The following is a 20876-nucleotide window of genomic DNA, read 5'->3' on the forward strand; positions in this document are numbered from 1 at the left end:
ATAAATGTCTATAAATTGTTCTTAGGGCATATGCTGGTTTGGCAATGTAGTGGTTGTAGATTCTCCTCCAGTAACCATAGCTTCACTAGCACTGAGTGGTTAGCTATGTTACAGTATCAGGCACAGTTTCCTTCTTATTGAGCATGTCTTCTGTGAAATCAGAGAGTTGTTGGTTACAGCCATGGTATGAATGCCACTACTATACCCTTTGGGTTATCATACCATGCTGGTCATTGATATGGTTCATAGGCATCATTACTTGATAGTCTTTTTAATCATAATCTTTTTAAAGTTCTCTATTTGCTATTATATTATACTATAATATATATCTCCCTAATGAATTATATGCTGAGCTTGTTTATATGTCTGATTTCTATTTGTATATCCTCTGGTAATATATACATTCAAATATTATGTCTATTTTCAATTGAATGTTTCATTTCTTTTAAAATTTTAAACACTGGTTGTATATATAAGATAAGGCATACCTTTATGAGATACATGATTGACAAATGTCTCTCAACCTGTGCCATGTAACATCATGATCTTAATAAAAGCCTTTTGAGATTCAGGAGTTTTCAGTATTGATGAAACACAATTTATCTAAATAATTTTTGCCTATCCAACAATCACAAAAGCTTCCATCTATTTTGTTCCAGGCATCTTACAGGTGTGATTTAGACAGTTATGTCCATTATTAAAAAAAATTATTATTATTATTATTATTATTATTATTATACATTTTATGTTAAGCCCCTTTGTGGTGTCAAATATAAGCCAAAATTTCTCCACTGCACATGAATTTCCTGTTTTCCAGTCACCATTTATTAAACAGATGTTTGTTTATCCATGCAATTCACCTAGGCCAAAAACGAATTGTCCAAATTATCTGTAGGTTGATTTTTGAACTGCCTGCTCTGTTCCATTAATCTGTTTGTCAACCCTGCCATCACCGCCACAGTCCTGATTACTGGAGCTTTATTTTAACGCTTGAGATAAAGTGCTATTACTCTTCCAACTTTGCACTTCTCTTTCAAAATTGCCTCAGTGATTTTAGACCCTCTGCATTCCCAAGTGAATTTCTAAATCAATTTATAAGTTTATAATAAAAAGGAGTTTGATAAGTGGCACTGGGAGTGCATTGGATCTATAGCTCATCTGAAGGGAAATGGACATTTTAACTCTAACCAGACCTCTCAGCCATTAGTTCTACTTGCTCAGGAGCCATTTATTTTGTCTCTGCAGTGCCGTGAACTTTGCAGTAAACACATTTTTTTCATCTCATCTCAGATCCATCCCTATTTTCTCAATCATTTAATGTGATTGAGAATCAAAAGCAATCTTCAGACCCAATGCTATCCCAATAAAAAAAATTCCAGCATACTCCTGAGCAAAGAGTCCCTAAAAGAATAAATACAAATGTTTAATAAACGTTTTTAAAATGCTCAACATCGTTAGCTTTCCTGGAAATACAATTTAAAGCTACTTCAAGATATTGTGGGATAATCTTTTTATATACTATGAAGATGTGTCTCTGTTAAGACACCTTCTGATTGGTTTAATAAAAAGCTGAGTGACCAATAGCTAGGCAGGAGAGGATAGTCGGGACTTCTGGGGAGAAAGAAGAACTTGGGAGATGTTGGAAGACATTGCTGGCTGGTCAGAGTCACAGCCTCCCCATGGCCTAGGAGTTTATCACAATATAGAGCTCCCTCCCTTAACCAAAGCTTCCTGTTCTCTACCTGCACTTCTCTGGAGATTGCCCCGGGCTTGAAGACTGACCTTATCTAAAGGCTGTCTTCAAACCAGAGGCCTGATTCATCTTTAGCTTGACCTTTGGCACAGATCCCTGCTGAGAAGACTTGTGCAAGGAGCTCTGCTATAGAATCCAACTGCCACACACTAAGCCTTGTGATAGGAGCGGTCCACTTAATGCAAATTAGGGCTTGTCCCCGGGCTCTCTAATCCTATCTATTCCTAATACTCTAAAATCAAATTGTGCTGGTTCACCGAAATCTGTCTCTTAGAGGGCTGTCTCACGTTCATGGGCCACAAAACCTTCTCTTTCTCCATCTGCCTCTTTTTCCTCTTTGGCCTAGTGGCCAAGAGGCCCAGAGGGAAAGAGGACCCCCCAGAGGGGGAAGAATCTGAGAATCAGGGAGTTCACCAGTAAAACAGGGAGGAAGTTGGACATACATTGTATTGAAGAAAGGTAACGAGCCACATGGTGGAATGTAGGTTAATATAAAGGAGTTAAGTTGTAAGAGCTAGCTGAGAATAAGCCTAAGCTAAGGCCAAGCTTTCATAATTAATAATAAGTCTCCATGTCATTATTTGGGAGCTGGCAGTCCAAAGACACTCTGACTACACTGAGATCTCTTTCCGCTCCAATCAGAATGGTCAAAATTAAAAAGAAAACTGACAGCAAGTGCTGGTCAAAGTATGGGACCCTCCTCATTTGCTGTGCAGCAGGTGGGAACTGGGGAAGCCATTTGAAAATTACTGCGGAGGTTTCTCAGAAAGCATAATTATCGTGTCGCTCAAATATACTACTCCTGGACATATAGCCAAGGAATTGTATACGCTGTTACAAAAATACCTGAACACCCATGTTCAAGGCCACTCTGCTCACAGTTGCTATGGAATGGAATCAGGCTAGCTGTCTGTCAACTGCGAATGAATAATGAAGATCCAGGACATAAGCACCAGGTAATAAAGAATATTGCTATTGCAAAATTTTAAAGAAATTGATATAATGACAAAATGTTACACTGAGAAGGTCATCTGGGCCCAGAAAGACCAACAGCAAATATTCTCACTCCTATGTGGATCATAGCTTTGAATATTTAGATTTCTGTCCTTAATTGGAAGGGGTGTCTCTAAAGGCCCCAAAGTAACAAGGGGGCCATGGGATATGCAGGAAAGGCCCTGGGAGGGAGAGGAAAGCACAGGTGGTATGAGAGTAGAGGAATACACTAAGTAAAAATTTAAAGAAGGATGGGGTGGGGGATAGAGGAAAAGAGGGATTGTGGGGAGAGTCAATTAAAATATGTGAGTATAAACAAGTCATGAAGAAACCTACTACCATAAGCTAACTGAATTTATGTAATAATAATTTATAAAAAGAATTTTAACTGGAGGTGCTCTGAATTGATACACAATGCTGCTCTAAGAAGCCATAACTTAAAAACAAACAAACAAGCAAAATAAAATAACAGGGCTGACTGTGGAACATCTCCCTATGACTTGGTGCCCATGAAACCCCCAGAGGCTCCACACGTAATTCAGACTTTCACAGTTGCCATTGGTTGCTGGCCAGAACTAGACAGCAAGACCCTATTGTTAAATGTACCCCACAAAATTTGGGTACAAAAAATATCAGGGTTGTCTGAGATATAAGCTTCTTCCATGGTGGCTCCCATATGTGGTGCCAGAAGGCAGGGAGGAAACGTCATCTGTGGCCCTACACAGCTGTAAACCCAGCAAGTTACAACGCCACCATGCAGACAGGGTGTGTCCGCTGAAGCAGTCGTGGCACAGCTGTGGTAAATAATCACTTCCTGACTGGATATGAAGCCAGTCCTAGGAGGGAATACAGGCTAGACACTATAAATGTAGTCACAAGATTATGACAGCCCAAATGTGAACTATACAGGCCAAACTGGATGGGGAAACGCCCACAAAACCTCGGCCCTACACAAAGAACTATAGGCAACTGAAAAAAGCTGGGAGGAGAAGAGGCCTCTGAGGAAGAGCATACCAATTGGTTATCCAGTGCCCAATGATGAACCCTGAACACATACATACGAGTCACATTATACAGACTGAGTGGGCTATGTTTACATGTACAAGTACATAGAGTCACATACAGACTGAGCAGGCTATGTTTATATGTATAAGTACATAGATCCTTGCAATGGTAATGAAAATACATTTTAATAAGATGTTTATTTCATTTTAGTTTTTTAGTTCATTTACATTCCAACCACAGTTTTTCCTCCCACTCCTCCCCCACCCCGCTTCACCTCCCCTCCAGACCACCACCATCCACTCCTCCCAAAGGGTAAGACTTCCCGTCATAAGTCATCAAAGCCTGGCACATTAAGTTGAGGCAGGGCCAGGCCCCTCCCCTCTGCATTAAGGCTGAGCATGGCATCCCACCATAGGGAATGGGCTCCAACAAGCTAGTTCATGCGCCAGGTCTCACTGCCAGGGACCCCTAGATAGAGATAGATATAGGGATAGATAGATAGATAGATAGATAGATAGATAGATAGATAGATAGATAAAATAGTTTAGATACATAGATTAGATACATACATAGATACATACATACATAGATACATAGATAGATGATAGATAGTCAGACCTAGATAGATGATAGATAGATAGATAGATAGATAGATAGATAGATAGATAGATAGATAGATAGATGGATGGATAGATAGATAGATAGATAGACCAACCAAGATAGACCCTAGATAGATCCTGGTCTCACTGCCAGGGACCCCTGGATAGACCAAGTTACACAACTGTCTCTGACATGCAGAGGGCCTAGGTCCCAGGGTATGTGTAACTCTTAAGTGTTCATGAGAGGAAAATAAGATGTTTTAAAGAAAAGCATTTTTAAGCTTTGTTTTGTCTTGCTTCCCAGTTGCTTAATGAACCATTTAGAGATATGACTTCTGTGTGTCTACTGATCTCAGAGCCTTGCTATGCACTACATTGCGCATCCATACTGATCACTGCTCTACTCACAATAGACAGGAAATGAAGCCAGTCTAGAATTCCCTGAACTGACGGACATGAAACTGTGGTACATATACACAGTGGACTGTTAATAACTTCTCCATGATCTTTTGATGCCCTGCTAATAACAATTTGCTAAAATCAAGTTAGGGATATGGCATCTATTCATAAGAAATACCCATTGGTTGGGTTTTCTTATTGTTCAGTTTGGTTTGGTTTGGCTTTCCCTCGCCTGCTTTCAGTATCAACAGATGCTGGGTAAACTGAGGCTAGTCCCCCTTGTTTGAAGTTTTCTACAGGAGTTTGTGCACAATTTCTATTACTCAGTTTCATCAACTGTGAACTGGAAGAAGACTCATCCATTTTCTTACTCCTATTTTCTCTCTCCTCTCCCTTCCCCTATTCATCCCACTTTCCCTCTCCTCTCTCTCCAGCACTTTTAGCTCCAGAATTCTGTCCTATAAATCTAGGCACATTGGACCCTCAAGATTCATACTGGATCCTCAATTCTAGCTCCTTAACTACAGGTTTTTGGGGGGCTGCACTTGCATCCTCACTACCAACGTTCCCTGCACTGTCCCTTGGACAATCAGTCAGGCATCGGAGTAAGACAGAAACTCAACTTTCAGGGATCACTATTCATTACTGCCAGATGTTTATATGCTTAAAAACATTGCTTTATTTATATTTTTTTCTTGTGAAAAGAAAAATCTACCCCTGGTTTTTCCATCTTGACCTGGGTCCTTTTGTGCATAATTTTACATCAATTTGAAACTGATATTTTTTCCCATCAATAATTTTATTGCAAGCAATGTTCCAAGACAAAACTCTTTCCCTCGTCTATTTTCGTGTTTTGCTATATAACACTGTGCTATATAAACATTTCACACTTACTAAGGATTCTGTGATTGAATTTTTCTATTTATATCATTTCTGATTATAAATAACATTGTAATTGCTATTTGTAGGCATGTGTCTTCATCCACCTTTCACAATAATGGCTCAGAATGGATTTTAAGAGTTGGGTGGTGTGAACTTTTGTCTCATCTTGGCAAACAATGCCCATTATTTTTGTAAATGTGTTGTCTACACTCCCAGGAGCAAGAAAGTGCCCATCTTAGCGAATCCTTGCCATCAGTGAATTTTATCATATTTCAAAATCTTTGCTGCTCTAATATATAAAATTGGTGCCTTCATCTAATTACATTTTTGGATTATTGAAGAGTTAAATTTATAGGAGTTTATCCATTTTTTCCTTTCTTTGAGGGTTATTATTTTTTAATAAGATAATAGATTTTTTAGATCAATTTGGTAGACTTTCTCCTTCATATTCTTGCATTATATTCCAACTAGTCACTAAATTGCGTGTGTGCTTGCATGTGTGTGTATTTGCATGAGCCTGTACGTCCATGAATAAACATGTGCAGTTTTATGTTTTTACTTTTTCTTCTGCTTCTACCTAAAAGTGACTGTTTTGTTGTGTTATAATTTTAGTATCTGGGAAAAGCCTTATTTCGTGCCTAAAGCTCCTTTCCTTGTAAGTTCTTCTCTGCCCATTTCTAAGTACACTGAGACCCCCCTGCCTTCATGAATACCCCATCATTATGGCTTTTGTCTCTCCCATTTGAGTGCTGATGTGTTATGTATCATCGACAAGCTCCTTGAGGGCAAGAGCCACTTCTTTTCATCTCAAATCCCACACATCTCTGCTAAAAATAAAATCTTCAAAAACTATTCAGTGAATAAATTAATGGTTGGAAGGAGAAACGTCAGGTAAACTGAAGCATCAGGACTCATTAACGTTACTGGCATTTGCTGAATGCCTATGATGTACCATCTGAACGACATTCAAACTTAATTCATAATAATTCACTTCTTTTAAATAGCCATCTATTGTTCTCTATTTTTCTCATCAGCTCTGTTGAATATAACTGATGATCACACCGAGATCCATATCAAAATAGCACTGTAATTGAACAAAGCAGACGGCCTCCAAGCTGCCCTCATCCCCAAATCTCTGCCTGAACTCTTGGAAACAATTGGCTTTCAGTAACTATGCACAATGGCTTCTTCTGGGCTTTTTTCCTTTCCGGCTGCCTGGGTGCCTTTTATTTGTTGAACATCCTCATCCCCAAAGACAGCACACCACTGCACCCTCCGCTCCACAAGAAAGCAGCTTCCCCACTGTGTGTTCTGATTTTATGGTTGTGGGATGTGGCTATGCAGGCACTCCCTGCAGAATGTGCCTGTGGCCTGTTAGAAGGATCAGCCCCCTTTGAGCAAAGGATGGTCCCAAGAGTGTTTCCTCATAAGAGTCTTTGTCTGCCTTACTCCAATCCCCTGAAGACTCTCCCCACATATTCATGGATGTTTTTACAATTTTGAAAAGAAGGGGTGACCTGTAGGAAAATAGGAAGACACAGACTTGTGTGTGAAATTTTACTGTATCAAGCTGGGCTCAAAGACTTGTCCCTCAATCCCCCAGTGTTGCTAGACCAAGCCTTTCTAGGCCTCAAATGGATACTTGGAGCAGATTTCAAAGATGACCCAAGCAGACACCCTGATTGGCAGAAGCACATGAGAACATCCTCATGGGTTGGAAAATTCACCCACTTTGCCAGCCCAGGACTAGATCTGAATGGCTCTTCCCATCACACACACACACACACACACACACACACACACACACACACACACTACATTTTAACTGTTACATAGATTTAGGAACTTAAGGACAAAAAAAAAATCATCCTATGTTGTTTGTAAGTCTCCAATGCCTACTACCAAGGTAAACGTATCAAATGCCCAATAAAAGCTCTAAAGCCCATTGGCCTTGGATTATGCGGTAGGGTGCCCTTTAGTAATGGAATACGTCTTGAAGCTCATTAGGAGTTTGATGGGCTTCTCTGTGTTTCATTGACCTCACCTTAGATGAGGGAGATGGACAAGAGGGAAAGGTCCTTGGAAGCGCCCAGCTTTCAATCCTGTGACTTGAATATCTATGACTGGCCCTTACACGGAGAGGTCACTGGCTTCTTCAGAAGATGAAAGGGATTTCAGCCACAGGCCGTGTTGCCAGGGTTTAATTCATGTAGGAAACTATTCATCCCACTATCGGCTACAGGCCTGGAGTCAGGTTGCAAAGGCTATAATCACTTTGTCAGTAAGGTGAGCCTGTGGTGTGCATCCCCACTTTCAGCACTTGTGAAGCAGGGCTGGAATTTTTTTGTTGTTCTAGTTCCAAAGTATTTGAGTCCAAGTGCCCCGAAGCCCATGGCCTCGGAATCACCAATATGAACCAGTGCCCTGAAAACCCAGAGCCGACTTATATTGAAAGGAATGTTGCAAGGCTTTGAATGAGAAGAGAAGCAAAGAACACCCAGGAGGAATATGGGATCTATTTCAAGAAACAGAAGAATGTTTCCTGTAACTTGAAACGCCACTCTCTCAGTGACAAAGTAGCTGTGTCACCTAAGTTGCTATGACCATAGAAAAACCATTAGCTTTGGCTGAGTCTGCATTTATCTCTCAGCTACTATGATCAAATCAAATGAAAGGGTAAGAAGAAAGCTTGACTTTGGAAAGACAGTGGTTCAGGGAGGAGAAGAAATATGGGACATTTTTCTACATCATCAACTGAAGATGCGATCACCAGAAATAGCTGCCAATGAAGCAATGCCCAGTCATACTGCCCTCGGGCAAAGCTCAAATGCCAAAGAGCCCTGGCAGACAAGAGTTCTAAAGGGAGGAGATCACTAACACTATTCTAAGTACAGGGAGCAACTAGGACTGCCAACGGGACACTAAACTGAAGAATTTGCTTATGAGGCTTGTTAGGGACCCAAACACAACGCCGCCTTCTGTTGCCAAGGTACTTAATCCCAGGTCCTCTAGCGCATGGAATATCACCCGTAATTATACCAATCTGTGTCCCAAAGACCCCTGATCCTGAAAGTCAATCCCAGCATGACAGACCAGCTGAAAACATGTGACAGAAGGGACGGTGCTAGTGAAGGAGACCTCTTGTGTAAGAATGAGGCCAGCATGGTCTAGAACACAATTCTTGACTTTTCTTATTGTTGGGGAAACTTCAACGCCAATGAAGAATAGAGAAACAATCTCAGCCAACTGATAATCCTGAATCTTCTTTCTCAACATGAGGTGCAATGATCGGAGACTATGATGGGGTTGAAGAAGCAGTCCCCTAGTAAGAAAACTCTAATTGACTTAAAACTCTGTGAGGCCATGCAAGCTAGCGAGTTTTGGAACTATTATATACTGGTGACATTTGATGAGCAATGTGCAACATTGGGATAAATATTATGGTATGAGGACCCAGCAGGATCAGACAGGACATTTGGGAAATGTCAAGTGGACATGACATCATCACTACTAAAAGCCTGAAGTCACAGAAGTAAGGGAAGAAGGGGACGGCTGACAGCAGAGAATGAAACAACACGAGCTCTTCTAAGTCGCTGGGAGTCAAAATTTCCTTTGCCTCCGGAAATTTTCCTGCTTCCTGATTTGGACTGCTCCAGGCCAGCTTTGTGTCAATAAATAAACTGGTCCACCCATGGACCAGGCTAGCAAAGAGGCACACTCTCTGCACCAGGGTCATTTCCTGCTCCCGATTTTATAGAGCACCCCACAGATTCTAAAGACCCTGCTTAGTCTATTAACAGTATTAACAGACCAACACAGGCAACCTAATTCAATGAGAAGTAGAGTTTTCAGATCAGTGCTGCCCTGGACTCCTGTGATGCCCTTTTACTTTGGAACCTTCCCTTCTGCTAACCTGCCAGCTCCCCCAGATAGCTCGAAGAAAGACGGGGGACAGGTGGGGCTCTAACACTTCCCTTCCCTCCAGCAAGAAAAACCCTGCTCCCTTTAAAGCTGAGCCTGCAGCTTCTCCTCTTTTGGCTGGCTTCTCCAAGGTGCCTCAGTTTCTCATATCACACAGTTCTTGGGAGAGAGGCCATGTGAGCTTTAGGTATCTTCAGACACATGGCAGAAGACACATGGATCCAGTGTGGGATCAAGAACGAGAATGACTTATTAATAAACATGAAGTGATTCATTCAACCGATGTCAAGAGTTTGCTTATCAATACATTCATAATCCACCAATATCTTTTGGGTAAAGTACTTCTTTTGATGCAGATCCTGACATCATACATACTAAAGTTGGAGTGATATAGAGATGATTAACATAGTCTCTGCCCAAAATTGCGCTGGCAAATTTTGTGAAGTATTTCATATATTAGTAGATGGAAACACTGATTGCCCTGATTTACTACCCATTACATGTTGTATACTTGCATCAAATGATCACATTGTACCTTACAAATAAGAATGATTATTATGTGCAAGCCTTCTAAAATACATTTATTTTGCATTTTGTTAATAATCTACCATATGCTATACGTGGACCTGGATACTGTGGAGAGAAACAAAGTAAACATGGTTCAATTTCTCTCTTTATAAGCAGAGAATTTAGAGGGGAGGGTGATGTAGAGTATTAGTTAAAGATGTGCTACATTTGTTTATGCTGTGGAACACTTGTTTAATGATGCAAAGATGTATTGCATTCTTTTATGTTGCATTTGTTTGACTCTGTAAAGCTGTGTAACTTTGCCTGTCTAAAATACCTGATTGGTCTAATAAAGAGCTGAAAAGCCAATAGCAAGCAAGGCAGGAGAAAGGATAGGTGGGGCTGGCAGACAGAAAGAACAAATAGGAGGAGAAATCTGGAGGGAGGAGATCAAGGAATGAGAAAAAAAGGAGAGGAGGATACAAAGGGCCAGCCACCCAGTCACACAGCCAGCCACAGAGTAAGAAGAAAGGCATAAAGAATAGAGAAAGATAGAAACCCAGAGGCAACAGATGGATGGGATAATTTAAGAGAAGTTGGCAAGAAATAAGCCAAGCTAAGGCTGTGCATTTATAAAAAAGAATAAGTTTCTGTGCGTATTTATTTGGGACCTGAGTGGTGACCCCCACAAAAGAGCCAAAGAGTGAAGAGTAAAACAATAATAACAACTGCAGAAGAGAAGACTCCAAGGCAACACTGTGCAAGGTTAAGTACAAAATGGGGAATGAAAAAGATTCCAGAGCATCTTTAAGGAAAGACAGTTCCATCTCCCCCACTCCCCTGAATTGGAGACTGGGTAGCTGTTTGATCCTTTGATAAAATGGCACCAGCATTCCTGGAGCAGGCCACACTCAGAGACAGCTGGCTAGATAAAGTGGTAGGAAGAGGAACAGGAGAGAAATAAATGAAGCACATTCTTGATGGTTTCTAGAGGCTGTAAGAGCCTTCCATGTTTGACCATGACTGTTCAGATCAAATGGGGAGGAAAAGAAAGTGAGAAGGCACAAGCCAACCCAACGACACACTGGGAAAGAGTGCCAACATGGTGGGCATGTAGCAAATGTAGCAAGACTGGAATGACTGCCTTCCCAGGCACGGAGGCTGGCACCAAGCCACGGGAGGCTTGTGATAGCGCCACACAGGCCCTCCTCCCTAGTAAGCCTGGAACTACAGTTATAAATCTTGCCCTGAGTACCGCTGGAGATTGGAGGACAGCTGCATGTCTATTTTGGGGACGCACAGGAGAAGTAGAGCAGGTTTAATCTCCACAGGGGGAAGGAGTCACAGTGGCACCACACTGGGCACTGCTCTCGCAAATCCACCCTGGAATAACTCTCCCATTGCTTGCAAGGGTTTGAAGGATAATACCCAGGGTGGGAATTCATATCCTGCAGGCATGCTGCCATCTGCTCCCCTGGAAGAACCCACAAAACCATAGGTTTGGCATTTAAGTGCAGGAAACTTAGTGGAATTTATCTGGACTCATCTTAGTTGAGAGTTGGGAGATGGAGCTTAGGGGAGCCGTCTGGCTGCAGGCAGGCAGCCTTATCGCCCAGCTGCATCTCAATTAGCGGTGACTGACGTATCCTAGCATGTCAAATCCTACAGACTCTTCTAGCCATTATTTCTACTGCCTACAACAAACCTATAAGGTCAGACCTGGCATTCCCACTTGGAGAAATGCCAGCGTCAAGTTAAGAAAACCGAAGTGACTCAGCAAGGAATCAGCTAGAGCTGCTAGGGGGTGTCTTCCAACTTCGGGGCCTTCATTTCTCAGGTTCTAGTTGGAAAGTATGGGTGTGAGGGGGTGGGGGTTAGAAAACAAAGTGGCTTGGGGAAAGAATTCAAAAGCAGGGAGAATAGTTATTTAGCCTTTGAGAGGAAATGGCCATTCAATTGAAGAGAAAGATTCCCTATCGTTAAGCAAATTGTTCCATGGAACTGAACCATTTAGACGGTAAAAGAAATTTAAGCAGACTTTAACTACTCATGATTGTCTTACATATGGTGGTTTTAGAATTATAACCCTGGAAATAGACTACTAGATACTCCAAGGGTGCTTTAAAGGTGGAGGCTCATGGATCAGGCAGTGCTTAAGTCCTGGTTCTTTCCCTTAAATCCCCACTTTTTTTAGCTTCAATTTTCCCCCCCTGTAATAGCGCGTGCCTCAAAGAACAGAGGCTCAAGAGAGACAATGCGTGCGTGCTAAGAGCTAAGCGCTGTGCGAGGCACCTAATCAACACCAGCATAGGCTAAGAGCTGAGCGGATGCTAGGCACCTAATAACACTGGGTCAATGACACCTGCATTGGAAAGGCTAGTGAAGAGGCCACTCCCCTGTGGACGTTTGGCATTTTTCTTCGGGAAATTTCTAGGACTGATCAGACATGCTGAAGTGGTAAGTAGGATGCTTAGAAATATCACTGAGATCCTTGGCAATTTCCTATTCTTAGAAGCCTTCCACCCTTTTAATCTCTTGTTCCAAGGCACCTTGATCAGATATGCACCTGAACTTAATTTTTTTTGCAGGAGGAAAGAAAAGCAATTCAGATGGCAACAGTAGGTGTCCCTAATAAGGGCATGTCTATGCTTTAACTATTTATGATTGTCTTACATATGGTTGTTTGGTTGTTTTGTCCTCCCAATCTTGGCTTTAGTAACCAAGACAGCAGAAGCCATCAGGACTGAAAAACTATAGGACCTCGTCCCTTGATAACCAAGGTTAACTGACAAAGACAAGGGATTTTCGCCAGCATTTCTCATTGCCACCCACAGTTTCTTTTCTTTTTTTTTTTCTTGAGTAAAATGTATCTTTAATTTTCAGATGTGTGACCCAGATGTGCAATACAGATGTCCAATCCAGATGGCCATTTCCAGATGTGTGATCCAGATGCGCAATCCAGATGTCATTCCAGATGCGCACTACAGATGTGTGATCCGGATGTCATTTCAGATGCCCGATCCAGATATCATTCCAGATGTGAAATCCAGCTGTCATTCCAGATGTGCTATCCAGATGTTCATTTCAGATTGAATTGCATCTGGATTGCACATTTGGAATGAATGTCAATATATAGATTTTCTTTTTTCATTTATTCTTTTCTCCATTCTTTCTACTTCCAAAGCCTCCTATTCTTCCTTTTTCTCTCCTGATCCTCCCATTTCCCTCCCCCTTCTCCTACTCCTCTCCCCTTCTCCCCACTCCTCTCCCCCTCCCTTTTCAGTCTGAAGAGCAGTCAGGGTTCTCTGCCCTGCACCCACAGTTTCTTAAGATCTAGAATACAGTCCCAGGAGAGGAACACAATAGGAAGAAAGGCATCATGGGCTAAAGGATCACTAATCTGACTTCAATGCCTGATGAGAATTTTTGTCATCTGATGCAGGGAACATTTAAGACCAAAATAAAGTAAAGCTACAGAAAAATAAAGGGGTTATGTTTACCCCTGGTTTTAACTCTGAGGTATTCAGCTACTACAAAAAAGGTCCCTTGGTAGAGTTGTGTTGACTCCGTTTTGCAACTGAAATGCACACTGTCCTAGCCCCTTTACAAAGGTGGTAGGTAAGAAGCAGAATTCCCTGGCCAAATTGGCCTTGTAATGGAGCACACTAGAGTTAGGCCCAGTGTGGATAGCGGGCTTTGTGAAGTCTCACAGTAAAGAAAACCTATCTCACTTTGTGTAAGCCAGAACTTCTCAGTTTTTTTGATGGGGCCATTTTTTGGGACTGATATGTAATGTATTTCACTTCAGGAAATGCTGGTGTAGAGAACCGTAGGGGAGAATGGATGATGATGATGGCATCACTGTGGTGACCCAAGAGAAAAATAATCAGGTGAAACATGAGCCTAAGATTGATGCTAGGATGCAGAAAATATCATGGCTGGGCATGGAAATGCTACTTGCCAAATGACCCCATAGATCTTAGAAATTGGCTGAATTCCTTCTAATATTCTCTCAAGGTCCTCGCTGAGTCACTCCCATAAATGATGGATCTTAGTGGTTCGGAATATCTCTAATGCCTTTATGTGAAGCCATCTCCCTTTTTAACTCAGTGATTCACTCCACTCTAGGATGCAGAGGCAGAGGGAATAGGCCAGGTTTCATTCTCCAATCATATAACCGCGTAACAAGACCAGCACACAACAATGATGGGCTATTAGGAGGCTTGGAATTCATCTAAGCAGTTTAACTGGTTGATTCTTTGGAGACCCTGTCACTTCTGGGCAATCGTGTGAGGGTTATGCTCATTTATCACTGCAGGTAAAAAGGGCTTATCTGAAAGCACCAGGCCAAAATCAACAACAACAAAAGAGAACATGAGGTTTCCAGTCTGAATGATACGGATTTTAACTTCACCTCTCCTATCCCCTGGCACTGTAACCTTAGATCCAGATCTCTCTGCATTTTAGCTTGTGGGTTATATGCTCATTTGGTATTATTATAAGGATAAGAGGAAGAAAGAAACTTTGGAGCAAGTAGAGATGCAGACACTGTATGTCTACAAGGAAGAAAACAGCAACAGATTGGACCGGGAGCATCAAGATCTAAGGGCAGCCATCTCCACCTTGCCGGCCTTCACACAGAGCCCGGGGGTACTGTGAACATGTCCGGTACCTGATTGTCCTTGTGTGCTTTCGGGTGTAAGGAGGAATGACCTTGAAGAGAAGTTCCATGGCTCCATTAATTCCCAGCATTGCTCCTGTGGTTACTGATGACAAAAAGGACAGTACTTAGTAGCTATTGTCACAGGAACATGTGCTAAAACAATTTGGATTTAATCATTGACAACTTTAAGATGGTTAATAAAATAACAACAAAAAATTAAAAACCTTTTTCCAGCAGTAGAGTAAATGGGGTAGCTCTTTCTTTCTACCTCAGTTTCTAGTTCTCCTCAATTTTAATACTAGAATCCCCCAAGACTGAGGCAATAAGTTGACTGATTTCTATTAGAATACCGGTAGAAGAATGAGTCCTTTGCTCCAATATAACCAGCCTGAGAATATTTCCCTTTTCATCCAGTTATTAAAACATGGTCCTAGATCTGAATTATAGAAAGTCAAGGGAACGCCAGGTAAATAAAAACTTCCAGATGTCACTGACATCTCCCAGGATGCCCCAGCTTCTTTCCAATATGGCCCATACCCCTTCTCAACTCAGCTGAATCTGAGAAAAGCACAGAAGAGGAAGCCAGGAGATGCAGAAATGTAGGAGGGGACAAGAATGTGAAGGAAGAAAAATGATCCTCCGATGAGGTGGCTCCTCTCCTCCATTGTACTAGTGCTTCAGAGAGGGTAGATCTAGACTGCCTGGTACTTTGGGCCTCACTTATTCTGGGAAAATGAATGGGAACAAGGCATCTCAAAGATGCAAAGAGATGAACAAGATTAACTTGTTGCAGGGCACAGGAAAGGAATGAGGTTTTGGAGGTGGCGATATCAGAGTCCTCTATATAAGACAGAGACTGTGGCCAATGCCTTGATTGTTATAAGGGGTTATATGTTTTATGTTGTATGGAGTACATGTTCCTCTGTCTGTGCTCCTACTGAGAAGAGTACCCAAGATCCAGATTGGCTGGCATGCTTTTAGGTTACTCACTAATGACAGCTGTCTTTCATAAAATGCCACGGTTCCTCTTTTACTGTTTTGGAGACAGGTTTGTACAGATTCATTCAGATATTACCAAATGCACTCTGATAGTCTTTGTGTTTTTTCTCTCTCTTTCTCTCTCCCTCTCTCTCTCTCTCTCTCTCTCTCTCTCTCTCTCTCTGTATATGTGTGTGTGTGTGTGTGTGTGTGTGTGTGTGTGTGTGTGTGCGTGCATGGGTGTGTGGGTATGTGTAGGCTAGAGAGGAAGAGAAGCCACTGTCTGTGAACAAAGAGCCAATAATCCATCTCATTATTATTCTGAAGGAAAATTGTCTTTTTATGTATTCCCCATGTTTATTAAGAAAATGCAACAGAGAAAATTGAGATACTGAGCCAGGCATAGCCGCACATGGCTACAGTCCCAGCATTTGGAACATGGACGCAGGACGATATGGAATTCAAGGTTATCTTTGGCTATATGATGAGTTTGAAGGTAGTCTGGGCTACATGAGACCCTATGTTTAAAGTAAAATAAAAATGAATAAAATTGGCATATTTCAGCAGTTATTAGGCTATCTGGAGAAATTACATAGTTACTCTTCCTGCATGTATTCTTCATGCGATTTCAAAATATTAGAGAAATTTTGAATGGGGAAAGGGCAGCTGCTGTGTCATGGTGTTACCTATGCACACGATCTTATCCCATCTGACAAGTCTATGAAATTTGCTGAGGGTTGCCCGCGTCCCCCCAAATGAATTTTAAAGCCTTCATCCCCATGATGTAAAGAAGTAAGTAATTAATTTAAAGGGGGCACACTGGAAGAGGAACATAACCTAATCTGTCTTGTGCCTGTCATAAGGAATATTCAAGCATAGAAAGAGACTATGAATGTGCAAGCCCATGGGGAAAACCTCGTGGGGACACCGCAAGATGACAGATTTTTCTTAAAGCCAAGGAGATAGGCTATAGAAGAAACAAGCCTCGCCACCATCTTGATCTCAGACCTCCAGCCTTTAGCACCATGAGAAAATTAATTCCTGTTGTTTTAGGGAGACAAATACCTAGCAGATTAACAGCAATAATTATTGCTGCTATAATTTTACAAAGTGAAAAAAAAATGAGGTTAATCAGGTCAAATACAGCGTTCCATGACTCATAAGAAATAGCACCAGAGTCAAAGCCAGGGCTCCCTGGCTCTAAGCCCACATTCTTTCCCCTACAGAGAATATTACATCTAAATAATTGTCACTGTTATTCCCCAGGAAGAGAGCTCAGAAAGGAGAAATGAAAGTCTACACTCATTACATGTGAGATAGGAGGTATAGAATCTAATCTATTAATGAAAAGTGCCTCCGCGTGGAGTAGAATTAACGTGATTTTTGGAATTTTAAAGCCAGCCTTCAGGACTTTTTATCTGTATAAATTTAAGTAATTGCTTCACTCTTTTAAGCTGCTGGTGTTTTCTTTGCTGAGATATAAAAAATGTAGATCTAAACACATAATTATTGTGATAATTAAAAATAGTTGAATTAAGTAGATGCTTAATAACTATCAGCTGACATGTTTTGATGCAATCACCCAGAGAGAGGATTTGTTGGGAAAGAGCATAAGGTTAGAAAAAAAAAATCAGTAACGATTTTGTTATAACAGTGAGCAGCTTCATGGGATTAAGAAGGACTAGCCTTTATTTTTTTTATATTTCTTTATAATTTATTGGTTTTAACTGAGCTAAACATTTCCCCACTCCCCCTCTTTAGTGTGTGTGTGTGTGTGTGTGTGTGTGTGTGTGTGTGTGCATAGATGCACAAGCATGTGGATGGGTTCACATGCACGTGTTAGAGGAGGCTAGGTGTCATCCACAAGAATGCTGTCTACTTCCCTGAAGACAGGGTCTCTCATTGGCTTAGACCTCACCTATCAGGCTACGCCAGCTGGCCAGTCAGCTCCAGGAGTCCTCCTGTCTCCACCTCCCAAGCATTGGGATTACGAGTGCAGAGTGCACACCACCATCCCAGTATTTTCATCTGGGTTCTCAAGGCCTCAGGCTTGCAAGTCAACAACTTTGCTGGCTGAGTTATCTCCCCAGCCATTATGTTGCTTTCTTTTAAAAAAAAAAAAAAAGACATAACACATAATGTTACGGCTATATCAAGGCCTGAAGGAAGCCTGCCTTTCTCCTGCCGTGCGAATTCTTTAACCAGTGGTGCTGATAGAGAACCTTGGGATGCAATGAATGCAACTCAAAGTAAACTCAATGCCTCGGAACTAGATCAAGAGCTCTATCTGACCAAGGCAATAAATAAACAGCTCCTGGCCTCTGCAGTCTCTGGATTGTCAGGTTCCTTTCTGGGTCTGAATGGGACCGCATGCATCCTCACCTCCATGCAAACCTTCACTCCCCCACACCACCACATGGTTTCCAGACGTCCCAACCCAGGCCTAGAACTTACCACTGGAGGCAAACACTCGCAGTGCCCAGAGACAGTGCAGGAGGTTCTGGCTATGAGACAGGTTCTTCCTGGCCAGAATCAAGGTCACATCAAGAGCTTCTAATTCCAGCGCCTTCTGTCCAAACTTCTTATCTAAAAACACAAATCCATCTCTCTTAATTATGTCTCAAATTCATTATGAAGGCTTAGGGAGAGAAATGACGGGGGGGGGGGGGACAGTTAGACAAAGACACTTTTTAATGTCATTAAAATATTCTTAATATGCCCCCATCAGAACCAAATGCATGAGAAGAGGGGAACTCTGGGTGCACTTATGGACAGGGTGGCTCTGGGGTCTAAGAACGCAAGTCTTTGGACTCTGAAGATACTCCTGGTCATCTCCATGTGTATCAATGTATTTACGACAAATCTGGGGTGAAGCAAACAACACAGCCTTCGAATGGAGTGCATGGGCTTTGATTGGACCCTGCTTGCTTTTCTTTACCTTTTTTCCTCTTTGTTTTCTGAGACAGGGTTTTTCTACATAGCCCTGGCTGTCCTGAAACTCACAATGGAGACCAGGCTGGCCCAAAACTCACAAAAATCCACCTGCCTCTGCTTCCCACGTTGTGTTGGGGTTAAAGGCGTGTACCCGGCCTGGGTCTTACATTTTTGATTGGATGTTGTTATAAATATGCAAAAGATAGTATGGAAGTTAGAGCAAAGTCATTGGGAGATGGTGATACTCTTTCTACTTAACAAAGCATTTTCATCATAAAAAGTAAAAATAGATTTTAAGAAACAAATAAAAATTAAAAAGTAATCTCTAGATTGCTCGAATATCCTGACATCTAGTGTTGTAGGTAAACCATCATCATCATTTTAATAGTTACAAACAAAGCACTGAAACCAAGGAAAGAGCCTCCTGTTTAGGCTCTTTGTACCCACTAGCAGGTGACTGTGTCTAACTACATTTGTTTGTGTCGTTTCCTAAGTGTGGTCCCTAAAATCATCATGACTGTTATTTTGTTATTTCATTTAGCATAATTCTCTGGGTACTCCCATTAGGCTACATAATACTCCATTTCATATGAGTACCACATTTTTTTTTAATCTGGCATCTATCCATGGATGCTTAAGCTATTTCTATGTCGAGGTCATTGCGCATATTATTACAGTGAAAACAGGAAAGAGAGATCTTTATAAATTATTCATTTCTTTTCCTTTGGGTATTTGTTCAAATCAGAGATTATTGAAATATCTCAGTCAGATGGTAATTTTAGGGCTTGTTTGTTTGTTTTGAAACAGGGTCTCCTATAGCCTAGTATGGCCCCGACCTGACTATGAGCTTCTGAGCCATGGATCACCATGGCGATGCGGTAGCTCTTTTTTTTTTTTAATTCTCTATGTCATTTTCAATCATAGCCATCCTGATTTTTAGCCCTTTTCTTCACACCCTCACCAACATTTGTTCTCCTTTGTCTTGTTGGCCTGTCACCCCTGCTAGCATGAGGGCGTGTATGCACAACCGTGAAGAACGAAACTGTGCTTCTTCCTGCTGACTTCAGGGACCAAGGAGAGGAATCAGGGAAGGAGGATAAGTCAAGAGACACAAAATTAGCAATTGCAGCTTCAAGTAAACAAATCTAGAGCTCTTGTGTTCAACGCGAGGATGAAGTTAACAAAATTGTTCCCTGCTAAATACGTAGATTTTAGCTGCTCCCGTTGTGAAAATAAAGCGATTTTATGAGGTCACAGATGCGTTCATCTGCTTCATTGTTGTAATGACACTGCTACTTGTATTTCATAATACCATGGTGAAAACCCCAATATACACAATAAAATTTGCTGTAAGATTGAAGCTGGGAAGATGTCTCAGTAGGTAATACTTATTGATGTGTGAATATGAGGAACTTAGTTCAGATCCTCTACAGCAATGCAAAGAGCTGTCTGTGACTGTACATATACCTGTAACCCCAGTACTATGGGGGAGCAATAGTAAGAGGATCCCAGAAGCTCACTCACTGACAAACAAATCTAATAATGTGAGCTTTGGGTTCCATGACAGACTCTGTCTCAAAGGAACAAAGTGGTGAGAAAATGAGAAAGACATCCAACATTAACCCCTGATTTCTACATGTACATGTGTGCATGTACATACATGTGACTAAATGGACACACATATACATATAACACACACATATACACACAAGGAACCACTGTCAGTGTATGTCTCTTATCACTTGACTATTAGTCCCTAGCCCCATATGCTAAGGAGATGACCTAATCCCTCATCTACTCTTCCTAGAAACTCTGGAATTAAATTTTATGCTTCCATTTTAGACATAAGGGCACTATGGTTCATAACCCTTAAGTAACTTGACCAGGGTCACGCAGCTAGTAAGCATCAGGGACAGACTTGAAACCAGCCCTCCCTGTGTGCCTGGGGAATATATCAGGTCTCTACTGTCTTTTCTTAGAGTTCACTTGGCCCACTCAGCTTTGGTGACTTTCCCTCGTTCTTCAGGTTTCAGCTCGGATGTCACTGTCCCTGACCATGCCATCCTAGGGGAGCATCAGTCTTTCTCTTCCTTGAGGCACTCGTCACAGTCTGCTACCATCCGGCTAATTATTTGCTGACCAGCTGGCCTGTCCCACTTGGAACAGAAGCATAGCAAGAGCAGACTCCTTTACAGTCTTGATCACAGAGATATCTGCAGGGTATAGACCAGTGCATGAGCAA

General features: G+C 41.7%; 1 protein-coding gene across 1 annotated transcript in view; it reads right to left on the reverse strand.

The window, feature by feature from the left end:
• Positions 1 to 20876, reverse strand: part of Agbl1 (AGBL carboxypeptidase 1) — a 720481-nt gene that overhangs the window by 695276 nt on the left and 4329 nt on the right. Inside the window, exons 4-5 of the mRNA XM_041650016.1 lie at positions 18155 to 18286; positions 14732 to 14825 (exon numbers count right to left, since the gene is read on the reverse strand). Of these exons, the coding sequence (XP_041505950.1) occupies positions 14732 to 14825; positions 18155 to 18286 (226 nt within the window). The remainder of the gene's footprint in view (positions 1 to 14731; positions 14826 to 18154; positions 18287 to 20876) is intronic.

Source organism: Microtus oregoni, unplaced genomic scaffold, assembly GCF_018167655.1.
Source record: "Microtus oregoni isolate MIOR12 unplaced genomic scaffold, Mior012 000000F_ref0000247, whole genome shotgun sequence".
Lineage (NCBI taxonomy): Eukaryota > Metazoa > Chordata > Mammalia > Rodentia > Cricetidae > Microtus > Microtus oregoni.